Genomic DNA, 21,056 nt, shown 5'->3' with positions numbered 1-21,056 from the left:
TTTTTTGCTTCTCGAAGTACGTGTACACCCCCTCGATTACGTTCGGAAATATTAGGGGACGTCCCGTCGTTCGACAAACTATCAATTTATTCTCTTCTTTTCCATTGATTGGGCAACGCGTCACGTCGCTGGCCTACATATTCCTTCGTTCGTCTTCTTTCGAGATGGCGAAAGAATTTGCAAGGATTAGGTATGTTATTTTAATTTGAACAGTGTGTAAAGAATGGCCACCGAAATACAGGGTGAATACTGAAAGACTGATCGAATGATAAAACGAAAATAACATTCACAGACACAAGTTTTTTTAATTTTCCTTATTATTTTACTTGGAAATATAATTGATGGATTTTTTTGCGGTATTATGCGTGAATTTTTATGGATTAAAATTTTTTTCCTTTTTATGAATTTTTCGAACCCTTCAGTTTTCCAGTGGCCATCCTATATAATTACAATTGTATAATACAATGTTAATTTTAATTTTAACAGTATTTAGTATTGGTGGCATATTTCTTTGTTAAAAAAATATGTGTTGTATAAACATGTACATGTATAAAGTATTTATTAGCATTTGTAATTTTTGATTTTAACAGTATTTAATTTATTAAAATAAATATGTATTGTATAAATATGTATGTACATGTATAAAGTATTTATTAGCATTTATAATTTTTGATTCTAACAGTGTTTAATTTATTAAAAAAATATATATTTTATAAATTGGTACATGTATAAAGTATTTATTAGTATTTATTGGTACATGTATAAAGTATTTATTATAATTTTTAATTTTAACAGTATTTAATTTATGAAAAAAGTATGTATTGTATAAACATGTATAAAGAATTTATTAGCATTTATAATTTTTAATCTTAACAGTATTTAATTTATTTAAAAAAATATATATTTTATAAACAGGTACATGTATAAAGTATTTATTAACATTTATAATTTTTGATTTCAACAGTATTTAATTTATTAAAATAAATATGTATTGTATAAGCATGTATGTACATGTATAAAGTATTTATTAGCATTTATAATTTTTGATTCTAACAGTGTTTAATTTATTTAAAAAAATGCATTATATAAACATGTATATGTACAAAGTATTTATTAGCATTCATAATTTTTGATCTTAAGTATTTAACTTATTAAAAAAATATGTATTTTATAAACATGTGCATGTATAAAGTATTTATTAGCACTTACAATTTTTTAATTTTAACAGTATTTATGTCAAATTATATCAAATTACATTAAGTCCTGATTATAATCGTATATCGCAATTGTAGCATGCACAGTTCTCGTCCTTCGATGAAAGAAACTCGTTTCCAAGAGCAAGCTGGACGAACCGACCGGAACACCAGCTACGCTAAACGAGCACTTCCTCCGACGCAGCACAGAAGAGATCGAGTAGAGTTTTCCACCTAACAGTCTCGGTCTCGGTGGACCACGGTGGAAATCTCTATAGATTACAGCCGGTCGTATAAATCATGGCCGGTGGCTGGTGAATGTTATCTCGCGCTTCCGGTTCGACGCACCGACATTTCGCGCACACCACCGCCCGGAGAACGTTTCGTTTTGTCGGAGGACCGGGCACAAAGCATATGCTGCCCGCTGTCCACTCCATTTACTTCGCTACGTCATCTCTCTCGTTGCACGACCGGGAGAGATAACCGGGGAAGCCGGGAGAAAGGGATCTATACATGGAATAGGAATATACTCGTTGAATTGCTCGAAAAAGTAAAACATATTTCATTCATGTCATTGGGTGGCCACTGGTTACTTGAAGAGAATAGACGCTGAGACTTGATCCTGGCGATTCGATCGGTGAAGTAGGTTTGGGTTAGGTTTCCTTAATTATAGTAATCTGTAGTAGTTACTTGTGGGAATATATCGATGCGGAAGATTGACATTCTAATGATAAATCCAGACGAAATCCTTAATCTTATTGTTGAGTTTGTCATCGATCGAACGTTTTATTATGTTACCGCAGTATGCTATAGTGATCCGATGATAACTTTGGTTATTCTATCATATAATTTGGCAATAATTTAATATTATTATTATTATTAATATCGTTACAACTTGATAATAATGAAACTTGTAAATTTAGATTTATTACTATCTTGTAATAAATCCTATATTTTAGTACTTTTATTTTATACTTTTGTAATAACTAGTATAATTTTGTAAAACTAGTAACAATGCATCTATACTATGATTTGATCGATGTTGACCACTGTCATTATTATTTAACGTAATTACTATCAATAATATAGAAATTATTTTAACACGAGGACATGAAAGATTAAATGGTCAGTGTCGTATTACAGATAGAATATAAGGAATTCGCAAACACGTTTCTTGAAATCTCGAATTATAGGACTATTGAATTAAAGTATTCTATAGTCTGACGATCCACGACGATTCAATCTAGTTCCATTTATTTACTCTCGTTAGGTTAAGCGATATTTTGATCTGGAACACATTTTTAGAACACTATTTTTAGGATATTTTAAAATTCTGGAAATTTGAATTGCTCTATATTTAGATCCCGAGGATCGTATGTTTTGCAAATGTACAAAACGACACACACATACACGCACACACACACACAAACTGGGGCAAAATACATCGTCCGATTTATAAGTTTTTTTTTTTTATCGGCAAGCAATTTCCTTTTTCTTTCTGGCGATTGTAAAATTATCAATTGTCAATCGGATTGCGCGGCGTTTCTGCACTTCACTAAAGCCAGTAATCGATCAACTATCTGATCGTCTATCTGAGCTACTTATCAATTTATCTCGATCGCTACCGCACCATTGCTTTCATTCGTCGCGAAAAATAATCACGATGTTTTGCTGTTCGAATAGAACTGAACGTTTCGCTTCATTGTATCAAGGCGATATCGATACTACTAGCAAAACTAACATCTGATTTTCAGATATTTTAATTCTCGAATATTCTAAAGGAATCTGAAATTTAATCTAAGGTTATATCTAATTTTCAGATTTTCGTATAGTTTAATTGTTCGAGATGTTCGAACTATTGACCAAGGTTCAAGAATTCCACCAATTGCAATTTATATTTTAACATTTTAACATCTTGCGCTGGAATGACGTGCCACGCACGTCGTGAATTTTTTTGCAACATTTTCTCAATTTAGTATATTTAAGTGTAACCCAGGCAAAACAAATAAGTTCATTACTTCCTAGTAATTTCTATCCAGTGATATCGTACCGACGAGTTCAAAAAGAAAAAGAAAACGACGAATTATTGTATACGGTTTTTGTCACTCGTTATGGTCCGCGCAACCAGTTGCCAGCGCAAGGGCTTAATTTACTATCAATTTAGAAGATTCTAATTTTCCAAAATTCTAAATTTCGATCATCTCAACTTTCGAATATCTTAATTTTCCATTATCGAAATTTCCAAAATTGAAATTTTTTTCTCCATGCTCTTCGAAGATCGATTATATATCGATCATTGTAGTTTTCAAATATTCCCATTTATCTCAAAGCCCCACTTTTCCATCTCCAAATATCTTAAAATCTCTACTTGAAAGATGGTTATTCCTTTCCTTCGCGTACTGTCGAACTACATTTTCAATAAAAAAAAGAAAAAAGGAAGGAAATTTTATTTCCCCATAAAAGGAAGAAAAGTCTGAAAAGTTAAATTCTAATTGTTTCAAGAAATGAAACTTCGTTTCTGCGCGAGCTGTGCGATGTGAATTCGAGTGGCACGCGATACTACCAACATTGTCAGATGGAGAAATGAAAAGTTCTCGACAGAGAAGGTCGAAACGTGTTCCCCATCGAGGTTCGACAGGACGCCCTCAGGAAATCTAAACCGGTAACAAGATGGCTGCTCGGAAACGGAAACCGGAAGCTTGTCACTCAAGCTACACCGGCTTCCGGCGTGTCCCGAAAAAAGGGAAACGTTATAGAACAGTCGAGGAGAGAAATAAAAAGGAACAGGGGACGAAACAGGGGGGAGATCTGTCTCGAGTGTATTGTTTTATCATATTTCTCTCGTAAATGCTGTTCTTATCATCATTGTACGAAAGTTAATTTTTGTAAGAATGTTGAAACACGGCTCCAGGTTTTTATTAAAAATCGGTAGATTCTGGCTTTTGAAATTTCATTCGTAGTATTTAGAATAAAAGGAATACATGAAATATATTTATAATATAATATAAATGAAATATATTTATAATATAATTAGAATAAATATGGATTTTTACAGTTTCCAAATATTTTACTGAGCGTCTGACTTACGATTATTTTCAAGAATTTAAACTTTCATCGCTACAAGTTACAAACATCTTAATTTCCGGTTATATTCTAAATTAAGTTATATCCAAAAATAAATTTCCAAATTTCTTCCGACTATTGTACTTGACCTAAATTTTTAATACTCTCGCATATCTGCATGCTTTGACTCACGATTGTTCTTTCGTTTGTAAGAGCTGGTATTTTTAATCTTAACAAAACACTAATAATTAACCAAAGCTATTATTAACACTTGCTTCTGTTTGTAAATGTTAATACTTTAATCTGAAATTTAATTAGCTAGCTGTATCTCTCGCTCTATTACCATTAAGAACACCGAGACGTGTCAATTATCGATTAGAGAACATCACGATCGTTGCCTGGAAACACACATTGTAGAAATCGAAGCAATTTTCCACGATAAGGCGAATTATTTTTCAATTTACTATTCGTTCTGCTGATAGCGTTCACTGATAACTTGATTCGGAATATATTATCGTTTTCAATTCGTTTGGACGAATTTTTCAGCACTGTATAGTAGAAATGTCGATCAGCTTGCATTTTCAACGATTATTTGAATAATTATCAACATCGTCGTCCTATGAAAGAGAGCAAGTGATTTCGCTGATAATTTAATTATTACATCTGCTTAATTTGAGTTTTATGTTCAAATACGAAGTTTAGTCTTATATTCAATATTTTTTGATATAACAAAATATATATTTTACGATATATGATAGGTATCATGAAATATCGTGAAATTAGAATAATGTAAAGAGTTGATGATAATTTTTTAAAACTGTATCTACGTTTTATAATATTTTTAATGATGTCTTTTCTTAGGAATATTTTTCAAGTTGTTTCAACTATCCTGTGAAATAATCAATAGTGTTATAATGTATTCTCAGATTTTATTCATGTTTTAGTAAAAATATTTTATATGTTGTCACATTTATTATTTTACAAGATATTTCATAATTCTATTATTTGACAGAGTATAATTTATAATTACGATGTTCAATATTTCATTATATAATTATATAATCATATATTTTCTCTCCAAGTATTTAATTTTATTTAACTATAGGAAAGGAAACGATTAAAAGACAGTTGATTCGCTTACGATTCGAGTTTATTAAATATCTCATATATTAGACTACTATGTATTATATACAATGTACATATATACAACCTATTCGACCGTAATTACATGCTACCTAATTAAAGGCGATAAACTGGGATCTCTGTATCGACTGTCACGTCATCTCTATACAATTACACTATATAATACCTGCTTCCCTTCATTTTACAAAACAATCGTCTAAAAAAAAAAAAAAAAAAGAAAAATTTTACAATCTTAACAAAACATTCACAGAAAACTGGCCTCCGTCTATTTTACAAACGAACATTTAAATCATACAATTAATCACTTGCTATTTAATACTTTCCTCAACGATCAACAATATGTATTTTATTCTCTGTTACGAGTTTAGCGTGAAAAGAAAAAAGAAGTTATTAGTTGTATAAATGTTTCAATGATTGAAAAATTCTCACATGCGATATATCTTTTCGATTAATTACACTTCGTCAAAATATAAATTGCGAATATTTATGCAACTTTATATTTTCATGGTTGCAAATAGAAATTTATTATCTTTGAAGTGCTTTGCTAATGTTACTTTTTTATTATTTATAATAACAAGTGTTTGGACATTTGGATATTTCATATATTTTATATTGTAGATTTGTAAATTTAGAATTTTTAGATTTCATCGTAGATGAATCTAGTAAACAGTCGCTATAAACAATAAATCTGCAATAAAATTTGGAAAATCTGTTATAATATAAAGTATTTAAATTCGGACATTTTTAGATATTTATTCCACCATTTAGAATCCAAGAATTTCGATTCTTTACAATCTCGAAAATCAAAATTTACATATCCACAATAAATATTTATTATTCGATTATTGTAGATTTATTTTATACTTTTGACACTTTAAATCTCCCAGAACTGCATAAACATTCGCAATCCACCAACTGATTTAATATTTTACTCTCTGATTCGAGTATTGAAGGATTATTCTCGAAGAATTGTTCTTGCTTTATCTGGTTATTGCGATTAGATTGATAGGAAGTGATGCGTTACATAAGCGACCAGGAATCACATTGCGATTTCGCTGTTCGCCATTTTTATTTCTCGTTACAAGTATATTAATGAAAAATGACGATATTTAGACTATTATTCGTCGAAGGAGGAAGTTTTGAATTTTTGTTGGGATTTTTAAATACGAACGTGAGAGATGCTTTTTCTTTTAACACACACACATGCACACACACACATTCACACATATACACTACGTGGACTAACGACAGCTTTATACAAAACAAAGAAAAAACTGAAAAACGAATAAACCATGGAATCTAACGATCGATCCTACGATATTGGCCAAAAGTTTGAAATCACATTTTTATTGTTATATTTATATGCTGATGAGCGTTTCGGTTAATTTGGGCGTTTATGCGAGTATTTGAGGAGATTTGTCTCCAATTGGCCCAGTCACACAGCTGTGTCGTTTAAATTATTATAATTAGTTCAATAGAATAGTTCAACTTTGTTGACATGTTTTCAATTCTGCTGCAACAAAGTGTATTAATCGTATATTTATTTGATATAATGGTTTGGATCACTGTATTCATTACAGTATTTACATATTGTTCAATAAAGTCTAAGTATATTAAATCATATGGAAATAAAAAAAAAGAAAATATTTTGTTGAAAAATAAGACTGTGCGCAAATACTTTTTGTAAGTAACTATTCCAAAATCCAAGTGACCCAATCGAAACCGTTTTCAGTTCCTCTAGTTTGATTAACTTAACACTAGAACTACCAACAAATTAAAATATACAACAATAAAGGTGCAAGGAACAGGAAAGAAATTTACAATAAAACAAAGAAACAAGGCAGAATAAAACAAAGTCTCGCTAAATTCATCGTTGCACAACAAATCTAGAAAAACCATTAAATTTTCAATAATTCAATAAACCTACGAAATTATTCAATCTATAAATCTATAAAAGAAAAACGAAATTGCGAATGATTTGTCTCGACTCTGGCAATTCTAGCGTTAAATTTCCAGTTTCAATTTGACTAGAACGAATGTTGGAAATTGACAGAATTGACAAACAGCTCCAGTGATTCCACACTTTTGACCACAAGTGCACGTTATATAGGCATCCCGTCCACTTGTATAGTTCACTCGTGCTAGATCACTTTCTCTAAACTTCTCTATCCTTCATCTGTCCTTCGCGATTAGACTCGCGAATTATCTTTGGTTTTTATCCGCGAAATAACCCGATGAAAATCGACGGAACACCGCGCGTCAATTTCGTCAGTGCTCACTCGAGCGATGAATTTTTCATTCGTCGAATTTATTTTCATTTACTTCGCGTCGTGTCTTCGTCTCGCGCAACAATCCAATTATCTTTATATCGAATTAAGATGTGTTTCGATCGACGATCGACGATGGCAAAAAACTTTGACTGGCAGTTACTTCCTTTACTCTAAAATTAACGAGAACACGAGCATCGTGGACTGTGTCAACGCTCGTCCTTGGGTATTGTTAATCATATCTACGATAATAACACGAGTAGCAAGGATAATTTTCTCACAAGAAGTTCTGCGCATGACTTTTTTTTTTTTATGCTGATATACTCAACTTCGTACAACATTTTCGTTAACTTTTTACCTTTAATATTTGACAAGTTATCCCGAAGAATGCACCGATTCATCTGCGATCGATTTTTCTCAATTTTCCTGTAGTCTTCGTCATCTTAAAAATTATTCTGAGAACAATGATGTATCATTGGCTTCCACGTGATTGATTTTCATTCTCGATATTTCGAGAATAATCGCGAAGACAATGCCGTTTTATTAAGTTCACTGTGATCGATATTTATCTTTGGCGTTTGAATCACTTGTTGTTTTTAGAATCATATTATTCAGATCATTCAATCGTATTGTCAATCGGATTATCATGTTTCCGTGAGAATGGAATTTTTTGATTTACGAAATATTCAATCCATTGCTGATTATGGTTTTACTCTTTCTTCGTTCACAGTGTTAAATGTCTATTTCGTTTAATAATGATATCGTGGAGGAAACGTTCGTTTTCGTATTAAACATGATGTTACGGTGTATATTTATTTTATATTAAATGATTTCTCTTTCCCAAGTTCTATAACATCATCACACTGACCGCAAAAGATGATTTTCCTTCGTATCCAAAACAGATTCACACATCGAATTCTATGATATTCCTTCACAAAATCTGGTCTTTGCGATCATCGATCCAATCCCTATTATCCATGGTTAAATATGTTCGCAAACAGTTTTCTCGATCTTGTTTCACAAAATCAACAATTTCATTCACCGAGGAAGACTTCCCTCCACTAATCAATTTTCTTTCGTCCCAAACAAGTCCCCATTCTTCGTAATCCAATAACTTATCTTCGTATTAAAACCTATTCGCCATAATCAACAGTTTCATTCACAAAAAGACATCCTCCACGAAAGAATCTTCTTTGTCATTTGTGATCCAATAACCATCATTCCATCTTGTTTCACAGAATCTGTCCGCCATAATCAACAGTTTCATTCACCAAACACCACTGAAGAATTTTCATCATTTGTGATCCAATAATCATCATTCCATCTTGTTTCACAGAATCTGTCCGCCATAATCAACAGTTTCATTCACAAAAAGACCACTGAAGAATTTTCGTCATTTGTGATCCAATAATCATCATTCTACCTTGTTTCACAGAATCTGTCCGCCACAATCAACAGTTTCATTCACAAAAAGACCACTGAAGAATTTTCGTCATTTGTGATCCAATAACCATCATTTCATCTTGTTTCACAGAATCTGTCCGCCATAATCAACAGTTTCATTCACAAAAAGACCACTGAAGAATTTTCGTCATTTGTGATCCAATAATCATCATTCCACCTTGTTTCACAGAATCTGTTCGCCAAAGTCGACAGAAGTTTCGTTCGTAAAAAAGAAGACGTGCTCTCTTCTTTCTTCCTGAAAAGAGTATCCAGCCATTCTTCACTATCATGCTTCACCAAATTTTGATCACTCGACAATCTTCTGTTTCGTTCACAAACCTATTCCTACAACCATCAGCATCCCCACAAACTCAGACAATCCCAGCACCAACAAGTACCGACATAGTCCACGATGACGATGACTCAACCATAGTCCATCATTCCTGATTTTACCACCAGTACGGTTTCTGCATGTAAGGGGGCATAGGAACCTGGCCGGAGCTCGGATACGTGGCTGGTTCCATCAGTTTCGACTGGCAAGGTTTCCCATCTTTGATTAACAGCGGCACCGCCACTCTCCTCGGCGAGCATCCACTGCCGCTAGCTTCCACCCTCTCGGTGGCCGCTCTTTTCGTCTTGTACCTGTGATTCTGGAACCAGATCTTCACCTGCGTGGGCGTCAGTCGAATAATCGAGGCCAGGTGCTCCCTCTCCGGCGCGCTTAGGTATCTCTGTTGCCGGAAACGTCTCTCGAGCTCGAACGTTTGAGCTTTGGAGAACAGGACTCGCCTCTTTCGTTTCTTGTGCTCCGTCTCGTGCGGCTGTGCCTCGTTTGCTTGTTGCTCGTCCTCGAACTCCGCCGATTCCTCCTCCTTGCACTCGTGGCTTGCCTCTTGCTTCGGTGGGAACGACAGGTCCGAGATCGTTGGACTCGTCGAGTCTGGCTGCTGTAGCACTGGAATTTTGAGGATCACGGTGTTATTTTCGGAGTGGAGTAGGTGCGTTTCGTGATATATTTTCGTGGAGCGTTAGATAATTTTCTCTTTAGAAAGTTTGTTCATTATATCTACGATGTTGAACAAATTTGAAAGTAAGTTGTTAATGTTAATTTTGTGGTATCTGTTTGTGTTTAGAATTTGACAATCAATAAGGTTGATAAAATTAATGCTAATGAAATATTCTGTAGAATTGAGTAATAGATAGGATTTTGAATTGCAAACTTTTTGACGAAATAATTTGTAGTCTAAGTTTTTGAAAATAAATTGTAGTTTAAATTTTGTGGTATCTGTTTGTGTTTAGAATTTGACAATCAATTAGGTAGATAAAATTAATATTAATGAAATATTCTGTAAAATTGAGTAATAAGTAGGATTTTGAATTGCAAACTTTTTGAACAAATTTGAAAATGAATTGCAATCTCAATTTTGTGGTATCTCTTTGTGTTTAGAATTTGACAATCAATTAGATAAAATTAATGCTAATGAAATATTCTGTAGAATTGAGTAATAGATAGGATTTTGAATTGCAAACTTTTTGACGAAATAATTTGTAGTCTAAGTTTTTGAAAATAAATTGTAGTCTAAGTTTTGTGGTATCTGTTTGTGTTTAGAATTTGACAATTAATTAGGTTGATAAAATTAATATTAATGAAATATTCTGTAGAATTGAGTAATAGATAGGATTTTGAATTGCAAACTTTTTGAACAAATTTGAAAATAAATTGCAATTTCAATTTTGTGGTATCTGTTTGTGTTTAGAATTTGACAATCAATTAGCTAAATAAAATTAATGCTAATGAAATATTCTGTAGAATTGAGTAAGGATTTTGAATTGCTAACTTTTTTTTAACGAAATTTGCAAAAGTCTCCCTTAAAAGACTTGAAAGTAAATTGCAATCTAATGTTCTTAGCGTTCATTGTGTTAAAAATTTTATAATCAATTGGGCAGATACTAACTAATTAATACAATGCTAATGAAATATTTTTATTTTATTAGAATTGAATAATAGATGGATTTTGAATTGCTAACTTTTCAACGAGGTTTACGTTACGAAAGTTCAGCAAATTTGAAAATAAATTGTAATCTAAATATCGTAGTATAGTAAATTCGAAATTTCATAATTAATGAAAGTTTAATATTAATAGAATTACAGTAACAATTGATAATTAGTAGAGTTTAATAATTAACAAAGAGAGAGAAACCATGCAGCTAAATATTATTTCTTTGCACAGTCGGAAGTCAATTTCGTTCTGATTCTTTGAAAATCAGTAAACGTCATTTGGAAAGAGTCGTCACAGAAAGTGACTAAAGAATATTGCAGCTGCATTTTTTTACTACCCTTCTAACGCTGATTGCAGGCAGATGCAACGTATTGATTTCTCGAGTATCATTAACGAGTGCTTGCTCATCGTTCACATGATGCACATACCCATCTAAATCAACTGAGAGAATTTTTCTTTTGTAAAAGAAAGGCTACAAGTATTAACGATGCTCTCAATAAATAAGATCATAGCTATTATATTTTCGAATGCTCTAATAATCATTAATTATTCTAAATTATTCAGAGCTGTTAACTATCGTGAGCGTCAGAAAGCATCAAGAGAAAATAAAATTATTAAAGTCGAGAAAGAAAAAATACTTCTAATAGATGCAACAAAATAACGAAACGTTTAAACGTTTAAGCAGAAAGATCGTTTCACTAATTATCCAACTTCTGTCAATTATTAAATTCCAAACGCTGAGAACGAAAATTCGCGACGAAATTTCGCTTGAAATTTACGAGATAGAAAAATTAGATTTCACGGTACAGAAGTATACGATTCACGATTTCTTGCGTTCACGTGCGTGCTGGAGTCTGTTCGCCGACTTTAATCTAACAATATTTTGATTAGCCGTCGGCTAAAGTGGCAAATACCACGGTGGCCTAGAGACACGCTAATTTAATGTACAACGTTGAGGTCCCCGGCTTCGTGAGCATACAATACGCTTTTGTGAACGAGCCGTAAGCCTGGTTGGGGAGGGTGTGAAGCAATATAGAGACCGTTTGATACCCTATTGCACCCCATGGGATCGACTGTATCATTTTCATGGGAGATTAGGTTGTAGTCGCAGTCGCGTCGTGATTTCAATTAGACGTTCCTTGCTACATGGAGACGTTAGTATCTTCGAGAAAAACGACTTAACTTGAATTCAATTAATTGTAACAACTAGAACGATATTGACACGCTATTATTACGATTATCATTATAAGTTGTTTAATTTTGTAGAGCATTCAATTTTCGTTCGCACATCTTAAGGTCTGTTTAGTATGCTTGGTATTCTTTAATATTTGTATTTATTAGATAGAATATAATAGGCACAGTGCTATTAATATTTGCACACCACTGTATTTGTTATAATATAATATTAACATCTTGCGCTGAAATGACGTGCCACGCACGTCGAGAATATTTTGTCCCAAAAGTGCAACGTTCTCTCAGTTTTAAGTATATTTAAGTATAATCCAGGCAAAACAAATAATAGACTTAGTACTTCTCAATAATTTCTATCCAATGATATCGTACCGACGAGTTCAAAGGGAAAAGAAATCGACGAATTATTGTGTACGATTCGGTCGCTCGTTATGGTCCGCAGTCAGTTGCCGGCGCAAGCGGTTAAATGTTGATTCGTAATTCATAGAACAAAGGTTTGAAACGAAATTTTTTCTGCAAAACTTAATAAAAATTGCTTCGTCGAGATAAAAAGGTAATATAGTTTTAGTTTCAAGATAATAATATCAAATTCTACTTCAGACAAACGACTTAGAAATTGTTCAATAAACTACCTACTAACTCTTCGTAAATGAATCATCGTTGGGCTGTCGATTTCTACACGTTTGTAAAAAATTTTGAAGCGCAAATGCACATGATATAAGTGCATTTGGTACGTGAAACAATTTCCTCGAAAATATAATAATTCACTACAATGAAATCGCAATGAAATCGTTCGACTTCGTAAGAACGCTGAGAATTTCCAACGAATTCGCTACCTCGAACGAAACAATCATGTATCGAAAGCAGTCCCTCCTTGCAATTTAATTTAAAGGGTGAAGTCTACGATTTCTTGCACAGTGAATGTTTAATGGAAGAAGGAAAGAAAAGAAGAAGAAGAAAATGATGAGAAAGCAGAGGCGAAGGTGCGAAAAGAATAAAAATGAAGGGAAGAAGATAAGAAGATGAGGTGAAAGGAGATCCGATAGGCTACCGATGGATTTTCGGGGCGTGACAATTTTCGATTCATCGAGGGCCTAGCGGAGTTACACGCATCTGTCCTCGAAGGGACATCTGTCCTTCTGTATTGGCCAATCGGTGCACAGGGCCCACAAGGACCTTTTATAGGACCATTAGATCCTGCTTAGCCGACGCGGGCCAATTGTAGGGTGTTAAATAAATAAGGGTTTCGTCGCAGCCCCCCCTTTTCTCTCCCCGCGTTATACATTACTTCTTGGAAGCATTCTTTGGTCGATTTACAGGAAGAATACAGGAGAGTATGTCAATGAAACGTGTAAAATGCCCGATAATGTGAATCGTATAGAAAATAAAATTGTATTAAATAAACTTTTAAATTGTATAAATTAAATTGTGTAAATGTAAATAAACATGAAAATATTAATGTTAATATCTGATCATTCGTTCGTTACTCGTAGGTATAAAGAATTTTATTTATTTGAAATATATTTCTGTTTATTTATGTTTATCTGTTTATAGTTGCACTGTCGTTTGCAAGTACTGCAATAAATAAACATGAAAATATCATGATAATATCTGATCATTCGTTCGTTACTCGTAGGTGTAAAGAATTTTATTTATTTGAAATATATTTCTGTTTATTTTTATTTATATTATTCTGTTATAGTTACATTGTCGTTTGCAAGTATTGCAGGCATTTTGTTCACTTGAATGAATAATACACTACTTCAAATGCGTGTTTTGTAGAGATTATTATTGCTGGAATATTTTTCTTAAACTCACGTGATTTTAAGTAACATACGTATAGTATAAAAACATATGCAAATACAACGAAATATTAACAGGGACAAGTTTTCTAATCGTACAAATTCTTCAAGAATCGTACAAATCACCGTTCGTTGTTAATTTCATCCCCTTAAAGCTTGTCATTCGCAAAAATATGAAACTGGAAAAATATCATCAACCTCTTTTTCAATTTTTTTCAATTTTTTACAAGATTATTGTTTTGTGGAAAATACAAATATTATGAAAAAAAACTGCAGTCACAATGCATTATTATTATTTTTGTCCAAATGTATACAGTGTATCGAAAGACTCTCGATTTTAGCTATCAGACATTTAGAATTTAATTTAAATCGAGAGCACTCGTATCAAGTACACACCCTACGAACAAACTCAGATCACCCGTTACAACAAGCATGGTGTATTTCATCACTCACCATTAACTTCCTCCAAAGGCTGAGGTAGGGTAGTTGGTAACGTTGGACCAGTCGGCCAGCCGAGTAATCCAGGTGGTGGCGGTGGCAGAGTGCCTCTGTTCAAGTTCGCGTATATCGCGGGTTGCAACATGGCGGTCGTGTGCTCGAAGAACTGTTGATACGCCGACGGAACATCGTTCGTGGTCGGTAGCACCGTGGTACTACCTGCAACGAGAATTACCAAAAACCATGTCTTTAATATCGACTTGAAACTCCAGCTTTTGTGACTTAAAACTCTAGCTTCGTAGATCAACTGAACTAGCTAAGTTTGACGATAATTACCAAAAACTATATGTGTTTAATATCGATTTGAACTTTGAAATCTTACAACTTAAAACTCTAGTTTCGTAGATCAATTGAACTAGATAAGTTCGGCGAGAATTATTATTCGACCAGAAATTATGTCTTTAATATCGACTTGATACGTACTTTAACTTTGAAATCTTACGACTTCAAAACTCTAGTTTCGTAGATCAACTGAGCTAGCTAAGTTCGACGAGAATTATCAGAAACCATGTCTTTAATATCGACTTGATACGTACTTCAACTTTGAAATCTTACGACTTCAAAACTCTAGCTTCATAGATCAACTGAACTAGCTAAATTCGACGAAAATTACCAGAAACCATGTCTTTAATATCAACTTGATACGTACTTCAACTTTGAAATCTTACGACTTCAAAACCCTAGCTTCGTAGGATCAACTGAATTAGCTAAGATCGACGAAAATTACCAAAAACTATGTCTTTAATATCGACTTGATACGTACTTGAATTTTGAAATCTTACGATTTAAAACTCTAGTTTTGTAGATCAATTGAACTAGCTAAGTTTGACGAGAATGACCAAAAACCATGCCTTTAATATCGACTTGATACATTCTTCAACTTTGAAACCTTACGACTTCAAAATTCTAGCTTCGTAGGATCAACTGAATTAGCTAAGATCGACGAAAATTACCAAAAACTATGTCTTTAATATCGACTTGATACGTACTTGAATTTTGAAATCTTACGATTTAAAACTCTAGTTTTGTAGATCAATTGAACTAGCTAAGTTTGACGAGAATGACCAAAAACCATGCCTTTAATATCGACTTGATACATTCTTCAACTTTGAAACCTTACGACTTCAAAATTCTAGCTTCGTAGGATCAACTGAATTAGCTAAGATCGACGAAAATTACCAAAAACTATGTCTTTAATATCGACTTGATACGTATTTCAACTTTGAAATCTTACGACTTAAAACTCTAACTTCATAGATCAACTGAACTAGCTAAATTCGACGAAAATTACCAGAAACCATGTCTTTAATATCGACTTGATACGTACTTGAATTTTGAAAGCTTACAATTTAAAACTCTAGTTTTGTAGATCAACTGAACTAGCTAAGTTTGACGAGAATGACCAAAAACCATGTCTTTAATATCGACTTGATACGTACTTGAATTTTGAAATCTTACGATTTAAAACTCTAGTTTTGTAAATCAACTAAACTAGCTAAGTTCGATGGATAGAGGTTGCTTGTTCTTACCTTGTACCTCCGTTTCTTCCTGGGACGGCTTGGAATCAAGCTGCAGGATGTCATGAATGTGAAAGCTTGTCCTGGGCATCTTGATGCTCTCCAATATTCTGCAACAGCAAAGAAAGATCATTAAAAAAAAGAGATCTAAAGAGTTTATTTGAGCCGACAGGGTGACATTAATCAAGCATCTATCTATTTGAACATTTCTCAGTTACATACGTGCATTGCAGAGACAAGTAATTATCTTCAAAAAAAAAAAAAGAAATAAAATGAACGAAAACGTACGTTTTTCTAAAATTTCAGAAATTATGAATAAAAAAAAAAAAGAAACGGTCGAAGCCAGTAATAGGATTGAAACCTGCTCGTGAAATTATATCAAAATGAGCAAGTAGTGAGGGATTATCAAGGCTCAGAGTTGTAGATTTCCAATTTTCCAGAGTCAAAAAATTGTTTAAATTCGATCTCTCGATGAAAAAAATGACGAAACGACAGGGTAAATCCCAGTTAATTTCCAAATTTCTAAAAGTGATAACAAGTAGCTTTCTAAATTCCTGCATTCAAAATTCAGAAAAGAAAAATTGATACCTCGATCGGAGTGATCAAAGTATCCAAATATCTGATGCAAATCGAGATACAAAGTTCTAAATTTCTAGAATTGTAAAAAAAGAAGAAAATTGACGTGTCCCTCAAAGTAGCCAATTGTAAAAAGATCGACGTATCGATCAAAGCGGCCAGACAATCGAACCAAGCTTCGGGGTCTCGAGTTTGGTAAATTTCCAAAAATTATCGAGCAATCGATATTTGGCAATCGAAGAGGCCAAGTAACAGGATCGAATGGCGCAGAAACCCGTGGGCTCGGTCTGGACGAAAGGATGTCGCGAGTCGAGAAGTCGGTTTTCAACGGAATCAATCCAATTTTCCCAAAGTTTTCCTGCGGCGCGACGAGCGTCAAAAAGCCAGCGGGACGCTCAAGGCCCCGATTAGACGTGTCCTGCGCCATCAAAGAGCCTGGCTACCTGCAGCTTCGCTGCCAAACAACCTGTCCCCGGATACAGAAGCGAATTTCTGGCCTTCTAAGCCAAACCACCTATTATCGGGGCACGTTCGGCCACGTTCCTCGGAGTTTGAAGGACTCGCCGCTGCATGGTTTTCTCTTCAAAATCTACACGACGCCTGGTGGCTGCAATCTTTCTTAATTGAACGTTGCCAACGTCAACTCGTTAATTATTCCATTTCCAACTATTTTCGATATATCGATTTTCCATTATCAAATTTTACTTTTTAACAGGGAAGCATGACGGGGCTGTGTAACAATAATTAGAAACTGGCAATAATTAGATATGTAACTATTATAAAGTAAAAGGGAATTCTAAAGAGTTGCCTCTATGTTTATAATTATTTATATTATAGTATAAATACAATTATAGTGATTCTATGATTTCATGGAATTTCGAGAAATTGATGTGTCTGTAATATTTTAGTTATTATTACTATATTATATATATATATATACTATAGTTATTATTACATGTATTATAATACGTTAGTTATCTGGTTCTTAATGGGTATTTGCATGATAATTTTATGCCGCCAAATTCTATTTTTTAATAAACATACAAGTATAAAAGTAACAGGGGAAAATTTAATCCACGAAAAGAAATTTTAAGAAATTTCGCTTGATGATTCCGATGAATTTTGTGAAAATTTTGGCAAAATGACGTTTGCGATATTATGCTGGCTATCTGGTCTTTAATGAGTTCCATATAATTTGTATTACAATTTAAAACATCGACTATCGATAGTGATCGTCGACTGAACGTCATTACTTTCTAAATTATTGGAATGAAAACGATTGACGAGGATATGTTTATAAATATTGGAATGGCAACTTAACAGATGTACACGATCATGAATTCTGGACGAGATTTGGAAATTCAATATAATCGAAACAAAACGAGAAGAGTCTAAAGTTACTCAAATTTTAATTGGTCATTTAATAGGCTTTCATTTAGTGAGTTGATCCAATCCGAAATTTACAAAAATATATACCGTCTGTTCGTTAAAACTCGCACAACGAATTCCAAGCAAGAAAGTCGAAGCTTTCACTTTGGCCGAAGAACGGGAGAAACTCAAATCCCAAGCAAACAGAATTTCCGATTCTTCGAAGTAACTAAACTTTCTTCTACCTCGCAACGTACGCACCAGTACGAAAATCGCGAAACTAATGAGAAAAGTTCGCTGAAACTTCGATTCCAGCAGGCTTGCTAAATGAAAGCAGTAGGTCGCTAAGAAATTTGGAAACATTAAAGAAGAAACTAATCGACGTTACTTTCTCGCAGCTGAAGCCAACGCGGCTTCTCTTCGGCAATTAATACCGAAGCTGCAGCGTTGAAATCACCAGCGACTTCAATCTCTAATTAAACAGACAGGCAGTACTCTGGAAAATCTTCGATTTTCATTAATTCTTCTCTCTCTCTCTCTCTCTCTCTCTCTTTTATTTTTAACTTATCGTCGGTTATTTCGTAAAAAGAAATTACTCGGCGAAACCGTGCTTTATTGATTTCAATCGAGGATGTCGATAATCGAACGATAAGCTCCGATACATGGCGGTGAAGCCACGTGGAAGAATTCGAGGGTCATCAAGATCTCCTTCTCGATTACGAGACAATAACGTCACACCGATAAAATTGTCGAGAGACTCCCAGTCACTTTCACGCCTATCTCCAGCCATTTTCGAACCCCCTGTATGTTTTTGGAAATATTCTTCCAACGCCAATTTCAGATAACATTCGGCTATTTTTTTTTTTTTTTGGTGATTCGCGATTCTCTATACGTCGGATATTCCGATTGTGGATCAATTGGAACGAAAAAGTAGTCGTTTCTTCGTTTCGAAGTAAATTAAACTTAATTGGTCTATTGATGTCTCTATGATAACTTCATTTAAGGTAGCTTTCGAGTTAATTGTTTCAAGAAATTAATATGGAAAAGTTGTTTCAAGTATTCTAATATTGATAATAATACTCTAAAGGAATAAAAGCGATAAAAATAATTTGGAAAAGTTGATAGGGAAGTAGCTTCGGATTGCAATTCGTTTTACCTCACCCAATGGAAATTTACAGCTGCGAAATGATGAAGAAATAAATTTGGTAAATTATTAATTTAATAAATCACACCAGCAGGAAGACCAGAGTGATCGAAACTTAGAAAAATAAGGGGAGCTGCAAATTAAATGGAAACAATGTCAAATCTAGACATGCTATGGTATTCTTAAACGTCACTTTCGTCTTAATGAAAATCTCACTGGAACAGAACGACGTCAAATGTGTAAATTCGATACACCAAATCCTCGTTTCAATTGTAAAATTAAAAGTTTCTACTGTACGTAATACGTTGACTGCCACGTTCGTACGTTTTCCTTACAACAAAATAGCAATGAAATTACGTATTTTCTTATATATTTCACGCTGTTATTCGTTGCTCACGTCGTTTCGTTTTAATCGTTTTCATCGCGTGGCAGTGAACGCGTCGACCAACTAAAATTGCATTCCCAAGCGTTCCTCTTCCCCTAAAAAATTTCAATTCAGCGAGAATCGAGAACAGAAGAGCATGCGAAAATTCTGCGAAAAGATATCAACGCGAGTGTCTGATCTATTGAACTCTACACACTTGGGGGGGGGGGCGGGTGAGTCGGCAAAATAAGCTTCGTACACGTGGTATACTCGCTATATATCATTACAGTATCTTATTTTGCTTTCGTTCGTCGTCTTCTTCTAATTGGTTTACCTATTATTGAAACAAAGCTGGCTGTACCAATGATTCAATAGACTGGTCGGATAAGGTAGCAGCGGCCAGAGCGGAATCTTATTCTTGTCCGCCATTTTGAAAGGGTCACGAGGAGATGTTAGCAGTGGCGTCAGTACATGTTAACAGTCCTCGTGGGTTAGGTTTCTCGCACACTCGTTTCTCGCGCCAACTCGTTTTTCCCTCTTTCCTTTCTTTCTTTCTTTTTTCTCTCTCTCTCTCTCTCTCTCTCTCTTTCTATTCTCTCCCTTCCTCCCTCTTTCCTCCTTTCAACCCCTCCCCTCTCTTTCTCTGTTCGATTCTCTTTTCGTACCTTCTGCTTACTATCACTCGTTCCACTTTTTTTCGTCCCCCTCTTCCTTTAATTCGACTTAACTCACCCCCAACAAAGATCACCGCACACTGTTTTGTCAAATTCAATCGAACGTTCTCACGAAAGTTCCACCAGTGATTTTATTATTTAGAAACTCGTGGCGTGTTATTGGTAAACTCACTGTCGGCGAGGTGTTGAGTGTTAGTCGGACGAACGATGAATTTTTTACAAGGAAAGTGTTAGTGTGTAGTTGAATGAAATGATCACCGCTGTGGTTGTCGACAGTTATCGAGGGTACTTGGTTTCAATCTGTTTCACTCGCACACCTCGACTATCGTCTTCGTGTCGAACGGTCCATCGTGGTTCCTTTTTGCTCGCGGCACACTCGCGAGTCGATCACCGATCTCAGCTTGGCCGCCAGACTCGCGCCAGAGTATATTATCGAAACAGTCTTTGCACTCGCGCGCAAACGATATTTCACCTATTCTGTACAGCTAAAAACTGTCACGAACGAATTCGAGGAACATTCACTGTATTTACTTAAAACGAAACGACACGGCCGGATGAGATTAGCCCGGTCTCGAATTACGGAATTGTCACTCGAAGTAACTTCACTCCGAAGTATACCGGCAACTCGATGAATGTCCACTCTCTCGTTTAAAAACGAGGGGAAGCAGAGAGTCAAGGAACAGATGGAGACAGTGGACGCGATTCTGCTTGTTCTCTCGGTAGCGTGAAGGGCTCTCCTTGTACTTTTTCGAGTGTCCTCGACGAGCACTTGACGGCTAGTGTTCCCTACCTCCGTACAGTTTCGCTCGTCAA

General features: G+C 34.4%; 1 protein-coding gene across 1 annotated transcript; it reads right to left on the bottom strand.

Annotated features, from left to right (window-relative positions):
* Positions 1 to 8,861: 8,861 nt before the first annotated feature.
* On the bottom strand, positions 8,862 to 20,145 carry LOC122532786 (homeobox protein Nkx-2.2a-like). The gene is made up of 4 exons (XM_043661876.1): positions 19,904 to 20,145; positions 16,130 to 16,227; positions 14,556 to 14,759; positions 8,862 to 10,064 (listed from the first exon to the last, which is right to left on the bottom strand). The coding sequence occupies exons 1-4, from the start codon at positions 19,996 to 19,998 to the stop codon at positions 9,559 to 9,561; spliced, it is 903 nt and encodes a 300-aa protein (XP_043517811.1). The 5' UTR covers positions 19,999 to 20,145; the 3' UTR covers positions 8,862 to 9,558.
* Between the last annotated feature and the right edge of the window lie 911 nt (positions 20,146 to 21,056).

Source organism: Frieseomelitta varia, unplaced genomic scaffold (genome assembly GCF_011392965.1).
Source record: "Frieseomelitta varia isolate USP_RPSP 00005682 unplaced genomic scaffold, Fvar_1.2 scaffold_472, whole genome shotgun sequence".
NCBI lineage: Eukaryota > Metazoa > Arthropoda > Insecta > Hymenoptera > Apidae > Frieseomelitta > Frieseomelitta varia.
This window is presented reverse-complemented; position numbering and strand designations above follow the sequence as displayed.

What these genes read in the sequence shown, in the direction of transcription:
- LOC122532786 (XM_043661876.1), bottom strand. Translation starts at nt 19,998, where the DNA reads ATGGCGGACAAGAATAAGATTCCGCTCTGGCCGCTGCTACCTTATCCG. An exon ending in CAGCTTTGTTTCAATAATAG is followed by an intron (nt 16,228 to 19,903) that starts GTAAACCAATTA and finishes TTGCTGTTGCAG; the next exon opens with AATATTGGAGAGCATCAAGA. An exon ending in GGAAGAAACGGAGGTACAAG is followed by an intron (nt 14,760 to 16,129) that starts GTAAGAACAAGC and finishes TTCTCGTTGCAG; the next exon opens with GTAGTACCACGGTGCTACCG.